At 39.9% G+C, this 10,964-nt stretch overlaps 1 protein-coding gene across 1 annotated transcript; it reads left to right on the top strand.

Moving 5' to 3' along the window:
• Window positions 1-1,608: 1,608 nt before the first annotated feature.
• Window positions 1,609-4,855, top strand: LOC104162950 (sorting nexin-25-like). The gene is made up of 3 exons (XM_009701800.1): window positions 1,609-1,788; window positions 3,293-3,393; window positions 4,247-4,855. The coding sequence occupies exons 1-3, from the start codon at window positions 1,632-1,634 to the stop codon at window positions 4,319-4,321; spliced, it is 333 nt and encodes a 110-aa protein (XP_009700102.1). The 5' UTR covers window positions 1,609-1,631; the 3' UTR covers window positions 4,322-4,855.
• Window positions 4,856-10,964: the final 6,109 nt, after the last annotated feature.

Genomic DNA, 10,964 nt, shown 5'->3' with positions numbered 1-10,964 from the left:
ATATAAAATATAATACATATTTATAAAAAAAATATTACTTGCTATCCTGTTTTTCTGAACAGCCTGGCTCTGAATGGCTTTTATTAGTTTGTGCTTTATCTTACAGTCCCATGAAAATTTTTGCCAGATCTGAAACTAGGTTTCCGTTTTAAATAATTTCTTTCAAATCAAATCAATCTTTCTCTGAAGTGATTGAAATAATGTTTATACATGATGAGAACCATTAATTTATAACATGAAACCTGGACACGTGTAACAGTGATGTATTTTCATAAAGGTGTTTTTCTGTATTGTTTGAAGATGTGTCTGCCAAGTGAGGGCAGGACGAGGCTATGAAGTAAGCGTGCGTATCTGTACACACCTTTTGTGTGGAAAGCTATGATCACTGGTCAGAAAAAAATTTGGAAAAGTATTCCTTTTCTTGTCAGATACAAAGACCTACAGTAAAACTTGATTCAATAGAGCAGATGATGGAGACAAACACATTTCCCATGACTCTGATCAGTACTGATGCTCCTACGCATGATGATGTTTTTCTTATGAAAGTCTGTGAATCTGTGCTTTGTGTAGCACATTCACATAGGCAAAGGGCGACTGAGAGTCTGATGAAATGCATTATTTTGCTTTGGTGTAGCAGTGGGACTCTGACTCAAGTAAGCACCGCAGCCCAGAAATCTACCAGCAGAACAGGCTGTTCCTTCATCCAGTGACTGAATTTGCACATGCCAGCATGGCTTTTGAAACCTCTCACAGATGTTATGTAGCGGTAAATTGGACAAGAAGTGATGGAAAGTCCCGTAGTTGACTCCCAGTGAACTGATGGTTTCTGACAGCATCCATTCACCGAGCTTTAAATTGATCGGTTCGTTTGTTCACACGCTGCTGATAACAGGCATGAAAGACACCTGAGAGAGGACAGAGAGAGAGTCTGTGAGCACAGCATGCAGGCGAATTTGCTGTATTGCTTTTTACATGTTGGTTGAATTTGTACCTTTATTGATTTTAAGGATTTCAGCTGTACTGTGCCACAGTCAGGCAGTACTGCCTGGGCCTGCTGTCTGCCTCGCTCTTTGTGCTGAAGGCTACAGCGAGGACCTGCCGCCACAGGAGGCGGCTGCTGTCTCCATTTGTAATCCCTTCACTAACGTGCTGTTGGTATCTGTGAGGGGACTTACTGCACTTGTATCAAAACTTCATCGTGTTTTTATCCCACCAGGCACGTCAGTGCATGCATGCAACTAGTTTGGAGTTCACTACAATTAGTTAGCGCATTTTTATGTCTTTACCCAGTGGAGCCTTTGTACTGCCCATCCTTGAAATACCCATGCATTTCAGTGTAGTATTTGTAATTTGTAATCTATGTTTGTGGATTACGTTGTAATGTAGCCTTCTCCACATCTCAGGCAGGTATCTGGAGTGACAGAGATCCCAGAGTGCCCAGAGCTGAATACGACTTGCTGTGATGCTGATGAAATCAGCTGAGATGAATTGGGATATTTACATGAAAATGACCATTGCTTCCACTACTTCCAGGAGTAAAAAGAATAAATCTGCAAAAAACATGAAAGACCAGCTCTAATGTGCTCCCTTCTGCACTTCTTTACAGGCAAATCCGTGACACTGTACACTGGATGTTCAGTGAACCAATGCTTGTTTACTACATTGGTGTGTTTCGAGATGCTTTTTGGCCAAATGGAAAGTTAGCGCCACCACCGAGAGCCAAGAGCGATGAACAACAGCAGGAGACAAAACAGAGAGCACAGCAAAAACTACTTGAAAACATTCCAGGTGAGATCACTTTCATTCTGCTTAATCACAGATTTAATAAGTAGTAAGGAGATTGGTTAATCAAATACTGTTCTACTGCATTTTAGGTTTTTCCTGTAGAGTTGTAAATTACAGTTATTTGCATAAGTAAGGATAACTTTGGCTTTATTCTTTGCCTCTCCTGTCGATGTCTGGTAAAGGGCATGGATTCGCTTATTATTGATGGATGCAAAATCCAGTATCGCTGTACTTCTGTCTGTAATATTCATCAAGGAACCTAAGTTAAGTCAAGGCTCTCTCTGCTGGTTCTCTGTGAGCAAATCCCAGGTGGTTCTGCTACCTGGAACTCCTTGACAAATAGGGAGGGTGGCACCACCCCAATTACTTATTCTTCTTATATTTCAAAATCAAAGAGGGAGATCTACCCATGCTGTCAGTGCTGTGTGTTGCTGTCTGTTTCTGATAAGAGGCTTCAGGGCACTGAGTGTTACAGGGACCTGCAGCCAGGACAGAAGCGTCCTAGGTTGAGTGGGGTTTCCAGTACTTTCCTTTGCCTGCCCTCCCCTCCCAAGCCTCAGCACGGTGCCCCAGAAGCGTTGTGTTCCATCCCGTCCCGTATGCAGTGCAGGGAGTCCAGTTACCTACCTCTGACTCTTCAGAGATTGCATAAACCCAAAGGCACCTAACGGAGAAGAACCCAAATCATTCCCTTTAGCCTTTGGAAATGCACTTGAATAGCTTGAATGCTTTTTATCTCCCCTCCAGCTGAACAGAGTGTACTTTAACAGAGCTATTTTATAGTTTCACTGAGATATCTCACGTACCCCCTTGCTTTAGGTGGTTTAATCAACTTTTACTGCAAAAACAGGAGCAGGTATGCATGCAAAATATTTGTCATTTGATGTGTAAACAGCCCTCCATTTACTGTCTCTGTTATATACTCACCTACTTGCCTAGAACAGCCTTCCACAGTTCGCTTGTGGTTTTGTTTGTTACTGAGTTTGGAGAGGTATGTCAGGATGTAGCTGAATGCACTTTAAATTAATGATGAAGCATTTGATCACTTAGAATTCTCTTACCTGCTTACTTGTGGGAAGTATTTTCTGTGGAGATTGAGAGGCAATTAAATTGGTAAATGGCTTTTAACTGTTGTAGGAATTGCACCTTTGCAGCTGAAGGTGCATTTAAGTGCATGGTTTAATAATGTATGCGATCAGACTTGACTCTGTGAGGTGAACTACCTTAAAGGCATGCTATATATCATGTTAAAACACTTAAAATGTTGAGATGCTTACGCTGCTATTATTCAACTTGAGTAACTTGAGAGTAAGGGTATCTTTTCAACCTGTGACCTAGGTTACCTGTGTGTTTTTAAAAGGTTGGTGAATGGGGACGATGTATCTTGTAACCGAGGGCCATGAAGTGCAGTGGATTTTGTTTCCCCTCCTTTATGGGTGGTAGCCTTAGCTGGAGGTTTTGCCTGGCATGAGTGGAACAATGTCAGCTGAAGTAATGTTTGTTGCAGATACTCTGCAGAGTCTTGTGGGACAACAAAATGCCCGTCACGGTGTAGTGAAAGTGTTCAACGCATTGCAAGAAAGAAAGGCTAACAAGCATCTACTCTATGTGAGTAACCAGAAAAGTAGCCTTTTAACTTTATAATCCTGTTAATTGCCGAGCTCTGCTCACTCAGTATTAAAGCCTGGGGGGTGTGTTTTTGCAGAGATTTATGTTGGACTGTTGTTGTGTGTGCAAGTAACTTCTGTGGTTATTAAAATAATTCAGAAAAAATGTACTTGGTTCCATCATTTGACTAATTTTGAATAACAAAAAGCTGCTTACGTTTGAAAAAAAAAAGTATTGCTTTTGTCTAAAAGAGATCCTCTACCACATCCAACTTGCCTGACTTCATGAAGCACAAAATTAATTTCTTTGTATAGCTGAGGCAAATCGACATACGTTGGAGAATCCTAGGGAAGGAGAGCTCCAGGACTGGCTCACAGTTAGGACACAACAGCCCTCCAAAAGTCCCAGACCTCTACTGTGGGCTGGGACCGGTCGGAGTATGCAGCTGGATTAAAGTAAAACACCTTCGCCCTCAGTCAGTCTCTTCTGGCTCCTTTCCTGCAGCAGCCGGTCATGGAACACAGCCTTGGCAGCCTGCTCAGGAGCTGCGTGCCTGGGTGCTTATGTAGCTACCGCGGCTTCCTCGGAACAGCCCTGTTTTATACAGGGTGGGAAAGCCCCACCGGAAAGTGGCCACCACCCGTGGCACTGGCCTTCTTTCAGCCTGAAGACGTTTCCCACGTCAGCTGTGGGGTGCCTGCTAACTGTAGGAGGAAAGAAAAGTAGTTGCATGAATGATGAATAGAACAACTCTACGTGTTTCTGTTACCTGTGGTGCTCTAAACATGACAGAAAGGAAAAAGAAATTCTGACTTGGCACCTGCGCTCATCTTAACTCTTTTCTGTTTTTCAGGTTTTGCTGGAACTGCTGCTAACTGAACTGTGTCCTGAGCTCAGAGCTCATTTAGAGCAGCTTAATGCCGCTTAGGTTTGGATCTGCACAATTGGACCACTAGAGAAATGTCTATGTCCAAGAATAGACATGAAACTTATTTTCCTCTTTTCCATAGAGGGCTGAGGACTATGATTATTTTTAGCGTTTTTCTTTCCTCTTGAGTTTTTTGTGAAGTAAACAGACTTGAAAAGATCTGATGCTGTAGTAGGGTAGAGAAAACAATGCTGTATAGTTGCCAGTTTTTATTTAAATTGTTCTATTTGACTACTCTTCTGTTTCAAATATAGATTGAAAAATAAATGTTCATATAAGCTGAAAGAAACCAGAAAATATTTTAAACATTTATTAAAAGAAATTTTGCTTATAGTGGTAAACTAATGAATGTTGTACAGTTCTAATCTCCTCACTGAGGACTTGAGCATTCCTTTTTTCTTGTGTATTGGAAAAGCCTTGTTGTGCAATACTACATGTAAAGCTCTTGTGAAAATTTTATCAGTTTTGTTTTTACCAAAGATTTCCCGTAGTTTGAAGCATTTGTAAGCAATAAATAACACAACTGGATCGCAGTACCTGGTAATGAGGCTGTAGTGACAACTAAGGAATGAGTTTGACAGCACTGGTTTCGTAAGGAATATTTACCGTTACTTTGAAGTCTGTGTCAAAAATATGTGTTGTAAACCGGTATGTCCTAACAGAATGCCTGTGTTAAATGTTAGTTCAGAGATTAGTGCTTATGAATTGCTTCTATGAATGATTAAGTAGACATTTAATTAAACCATTCTAATAACTTCCCTGATATTACTCAGGGCTGTTTTATTCAAATACCCAGTTTCAAACAACCTTCAAATCTTTTGCTTATTTTATACAAGGAAAGAAAACTTACGTCTTCAGTGGTTTTTTTAATTTATGTAAAATTATGTAAATACGGTCTTAATGCACATCTAAATAATTAAACATCATCAAAAATCCCTAGGTGATACTCATTACTTTCTTTTGAATTCTGTATAGTTGTGCTCTTAGAAAAACTGCTTGCAGTTAAAACTGGCTAGATTGTAAGGTACGTAAAATCCGTATGCTGTACTTAAATCCATGTTTTTAGTCACATCTAGCCTTCTGTTCCAACAGTTTCAAAACAGTTTTCAAGTCACGGCACAGTCCTGGGAAGCAAGCCAAATTCTGCACATACAGAGTTTTACAAGTAAAGAGCTATTGAGAAATGTGCAAGTTTACCATAGCAGTCAGTAAAACTTACTAGTGGTTAATCAAAGTATCTTCTGATAAAAGATTCAGCGTATCATTGCTCAGGCATACACGCTCCTAGCCAAAAGGTTTTCAGCTATTTCTAATACAGACAGAGGCAGCATAAATGCAATATGAAGGACTGAGGAGAACAGGCCTCGTGCAGAAGACGTGTACAGTGAATGTTTCCATACTAATGTCGTGGTGTGTTTTTTTTTTCTCCGTAGTTCTGTAAGTAGTATTTTCTAGTTTTACAAGCTGACATGGTTTGAAGTGTAAAGCTTAGTGTCATACAGGCCAATTTCCAACTTTCAGTCTCTGCAGTCTGAGAGAAAAATGTGTTAAGATGCCTAAGTAGATCTGGATGCATTAGAAAAGCCTGTGAAAGAAAGTATACACACCGCTAACAAAGGTAAGATTTAAAAATGGTTGTGAGCTGTGAATGGGTTGTATGTGAAAACTAGACAAGTTTGGGTTCAAGCAAGCTTTTCCGAATATTAAAATTTAATATTTAAATACTGAAGATGCAGAAAAGGAAAGAACCGTTTTTACTTGGTTTGGGTTTGATTCATGTGCTAGATAGCGGTATGACATGAAGAAAACACAGGCCATCTGTCCCAGTAAAATGTCCTTAATAAACCTGAAGTCTTCAATACCATTTTAAAAAGTCTGCCTTTGCCTCGTCTCCGTTAAAGAAAAAGTGTGAGCTTTTTGCTTTCTCCTTTTTTTGGATAAAAAAGAATCAGTAAATTGCTTTAAATAATAATTTACAGAAAGTTGAAAAGCAAGCAGTAAATGAAGAACAGTCTATAATTGCTGGAGATTAAAGATGTTTTATTGTAGGAAATGCATCTATATACCAGTCACAGTTAAAGGAAACACTAAATTCTCCCAAGATTAGCTGCCAGTTCAAGGTCAGAAGCAACACCAGGATCCAGAAGGCATGCCTTTGAAAACAAAGAACAGAGACATCTAGTTTATACCTCAAATAAATTGTATGTTGTCGATATAACATTAATAAGGTCTTTAAGTTTTGTTGACATTATCTGAGATAATCAACTTGTTAAAATGTTAAAGAGTTAATATATTCAGCTTTAAATCCCTGTTTCTGATGCCACATAAGAAAAGTTCAGCATTTAAAATGAGCCTACTTGACTATAGCGTTAGGCTTGGTTTTGGTTTTTTATTCTGTTTGTTGGTACGGCATGTGCTGGCACCACAGTCAGAAACACAAATCTCCTTGCAGGCTGGATCAGTTTCTTTCACTTCCGTCATCCATTTCTGTACCTTCTGGGACGCCCATCTTCTCTTTCTCACCTCTTTCAAAACTAAGAATGGTAGGCCAAAACCACAGCTGAGCAGTTAATTAAAAAAGCAAACATGTTTTGTTTTTTTTTTTAAGTGGGTATAATTGTACAGCTAACATGAGAATTATTTTTCAGGTACAAAAGAAGCTGAACACACCCACAACTCTTGTCTTTAACTTTTTCTAAAGCTACTGCTTCAGGTAGCTTCCTTGTTTCTGTCCCTTCTCTTTTGTTGTTGATGCAGAGATGCATGGCACCTGTCAATAGAAATCATCCCTCTTTATCCTAAGAAGCTGGTGATGTTCCTAGATCAGTCTCAGACGTACAGCTAGCGAATGATGAGTGAAAGCTGTAATTTTCTTTCAGTTGCAGTGGTTACACTAAACCTGATGGAAGACAGTGGGAAGGGCTGTACTCACAAAGCCATGCATCAGTTAAATACTGATGGGCCTCTTCCGTGCCTGAAGACTTACCTAGGACTACTGGCTACAACGCCCCAGCTTGTATTCCTTTGCTGGTCTCCGCCTCAGCCTCTCCTCTGTAACACTTTTCACAGCAGGAGAACAAGATGTTTAAAATGTGCATATCGAGAGGATCACCTGCTCTGCCTAGGCCTCTTGTATCAGTGGCTTCCCTGAGTTAAGGAGCCATAAAAATTGTTATTTGATAACTTGTCGTTTACATAACTCTGCATTTATTTGTATTGCACCAAGCTGGACATCGAGGTACTTTACTGGCAGAAGCAAATGGTCTGTACGTGCACAGAAATCATGGAGTCTCTCTGAAGCACAGATCCAACCTTGCTACTCTCCCTTCAGTTGGAATAATTGTCTTGCCTTGACTGTACCTGTAGGCATCACGAATACTATTTAGCAGATTTGTCTTCTAGAAGCCGTTATCGATTTTTTTTTTTTCCTCAAGCAATAACTCTTACCTCAACTTCAGAACTTTCAAAAAATGTGACCTGATTTTTTACCCTGTGTATCAGTAATAGTAGATCCTCAGCTTTCACTAAAAATGTAAACATAGAAATAAGCATGACAACCAGTTATGCCTGATTTAAGTATCGTTCATGAAGGTTGTAATTGTTAGAGAATCTGAAGTAGAGGAAAAGTTATGATTTATCGAGTTTGAGAGAAGATGGCAAATCAATTGGGGATAAAATTACTGAAATGGTTTAGCTAATTTATCTTGCAAGTTACCAGGCTCTTCGCTGTGGTGATTATCAGATATTTTTTTTTTTTGATTGGCAGAATGTGGTGTTTGCTTAAGGAAGTGGGCAGATACTATCCTGTCAAGACTATTTTTAGTAGTTTTCAATATACTTCTATTACTCCTCATTTTCTTGCACAGATTTTTTTTTTTTTTAACATAAATGATGTTGGAGTCTTTAACCAAATGGCATTTAAAGACTCTCAGATCCAAGTTATCACTCAATTTCATGAGGTCTAAATTAGTCAGACTTTCCCAACTTAGAATAGTATTTTTTAGCAGCGGCTTGATCTTGCTGTATGCCTACGCCACGCTGGAGGCACCTAGCCAAGTAGAAAGCAGCCATAGCAGCCCCCTTGGCTACAGATGTAGGAAGACCATCGGTTGTCTTTGCTACCATATCAATGTCATCATTTTCTGTGATCCTGTTGAAGAATTTACAGCATGAGGTTAGATAAGGCTCTTTCAAGCAGTAATTTAAGCCGACTGTATATATGACTTGTCAATGCCTCCTTTCCATTCACATCATTATCCAAAATAAGCTGAAATGTCCATGTGTTCAGCAGCCTGATGAGGATTCTTCTGTTCAGTATTTGATTTGACGTTAGTCTTATTTGAATATTGTGATATTAAATAGCAAACAAATACCTAACTTTTGCAGTCACTTTCACTATAGTTATACTAGTTATAAAAAGCAGCATGTTTTATGCTAATTGTGCCTATTAAAATATTTCATGGAAATTAATACGTGTGCAGAAGAAAGACAGAGCTCTTATTTCATATAATTGTGCAACCTGGTCTGGTGGAAGATGTCCCTGCCCCCAGCAGATAGGCCCTGCCATCCCTTAACTCGGGTGAGCTATTCTTACACCTCGAGGGTTGAAGAGTCTGCTTTTACATCTCGGCTAAGGGTTGGTTTCACCAAGACTAAACTCAGATGTCTGCCCCACATTTCTTATGAAGGCATCACCTGCAACAGCAGAAATGCTTTCACTTCTAAGAAAGGATCTTAGGGTGTATTTGCTTCTGCATTAAGTCAAAGAAGAAACGATATTTAAAAATAGCCAGTTAAACAACTGTAATGGAACAGTTAACTGAGCCTGGTGTCCTTACTAAAATATTTTTATGCACGCATATAAGCATACTGAGTAAAAACAATATTGAAATTAAAATGTTCTTCCCTGTACTTTTCCTTCAATTTTTCTGTATGTTTTGATAAAACAATACCAGACTGCAAAAGCTTAGAACTGAGCAATAATAGTTCAACAGTCAGTCAAACAACCTTACCATGACAAAATGCCCCTTGTTAATACTGTCCAAGCTATTAATTGTCTAAACTACTAATTGTCTCAGGAGCTTAGCCATTATGACTTTGTGGGCTTTGGTTTTTTAAAGAACTCTGGAAAAAAAACAGTGCCTTTTTACAACCAGCTGTCATAAGCATCAGAAAAAGAAGTATGGGAGGCACCTGTACTCTCACCTTTCCTGAAGATTTGGTGGTATGAGGAGGAGTCACATGGCTCTGATCAGGCTGTGATTTTTTTCCAACATCTGAACTTGCAGTACCATGAGAACATGCATTTTTAGGTACTACAGGCATATGTCCAAAAATCTGGAAATTAAAACGTGGTCAAAGAATAAATTTAGGGCTGGATAGCAATATATAACATGGGCATCCAAGCCAGCTCATCAAGAACACAGGTCTTCTGCTCCATGGGGTCAATCTTGACCATGCCAAAATCAGGCAATTCATTAACAAAAACATTAAGAAAGATAGGGCCCAGAAAGCAGAAACCCTGAGTGAGTTAATTCTGTTTCTGCTGCAAAACCTGAGACTGATTTACACTGTGCCACTATTGGCACAATAAACAGTACTGAATCCATGCACGTCACATTTGAAAATACATGAATTACATGAAGTACAAACTTGTACTACAGTCTTTTCCATCTTCCTGAACTGAGTTCCTCAATTTCTTGTGAAAATTAGAATTTTAAGTTCACCTGCCAGCCAGTTTTACACTGTTCTGTGATCATTTACTTTCAAATACATGGGTGACGAATTTTAGCCAAAGTGGGCAGGGACGGAAATCTCCAAGATAATGTTTCAACAACTTTCATCAAAACTGGTGGCTAGGTAGGAAACAAAGGTCAAAAGCTGTGTCTTGGGTCAGGGACCAGTACGACGTAACTGAAAACACAGTGCGTTGTGTTTGGCTAGTCAGCTGGCCAAAAAACAACTCAGCTTGGAAGGCAGCTGTAGGGATAGGCTGCTGCCTACTTACCTGGTCCTTAGGAGACCTGGGAGGGAACTGGAAGGCACCACTAGATGCTTGGGGAAAGTGCAGGAAAAATTTAGGGGAACACCTGGTGATTTTCATGGGAAAAAAGAGACATAGACATCTCTTGTAGTTTTTTTAAGGTGTCTCTTTTTCCACTGAAATGGTATTGAAAACCGTCAGCTTTATGATACTTACTTAAAAGAAGGAAACCACAACCTCTTCGTAGTACAGTTGTCCTTTCAGAAAAGGTGCCAGAGGATCTCCACCTGCACTTCTCTTCGCCAGCAGCTCCTCTGCTTTTGCAAACAAAGCAGCACGGCTGCAGTCCTCTGCTTAAAAATAGACGTATATTTGGTTTTGGGTTTTTTGGGGTTTTTTTTTTGTTTTTCCCAAAAACAAGTTCCTCTTTTTATTGCATTTTTTTTAAGACTAAGATGAAAGAGAGGGCTATTTTACAAAAAGGAAAAGTTCAGTGAAGACAACCTGACCCTTGTGAACGTTAAGTTCGCCACGGAGGAGCTTAAAAGCGAAGCTGAACAGAAGAGGGGACTTCATCACAAAATGCCTTTGGGCAGCGGCGAGGCGGGGGGAGCCTCACAGGCCCGGCTCCGGCCCGGCCCGCTGAGGGGCGAGGGGGGG

Source organism: Cariama cristata, unplaced genomic scaffold, assembly GCF_000690535.1.
Source record: "Cariama cristata isolate BGI_N322 unplaced genomic scaffold, ASM69053v1 scaffold35536, whole genome shotgun sequence".
Taxonomy (NCBI): domain Eukaryota; kingdom Metazoa; phylum Chordata; class Aves; order Cariamiformes; family Cariamidae; genus Cariama; species Cariama cristata.
This window is presented reverse-complemented; position numbering and strand designations above follow the sequence as displayed.

What these genes read in the sequence shown, in the direction of transcription:
- LOC104162950 (XM_009701800.1), top strand. Translation starts at nt 1,632, where the DNA reads ATGTTCAGTGAACCAATGCTTGTTTACTACATTGGTGTGTTTCGAGAT. An exon ending in ACTACTTGAAAACATTCCAG is followed by an intron (nt 1,789 to 3,292) that starts GTGAGATCACTT and finishes TGTTTGTTGCAG; the next exon opens with ATACTCTGCAGAGTCTTGTG. An exon ending in CTAACAAGCATCTACTCTAT is followed by an intron (nt 3,394 to 4,246) that starts GTGAGTAACCAG and finishes TCTGTTTTTCAG; the next exon opens with GTTTTGCTGGAACTGCTGCT.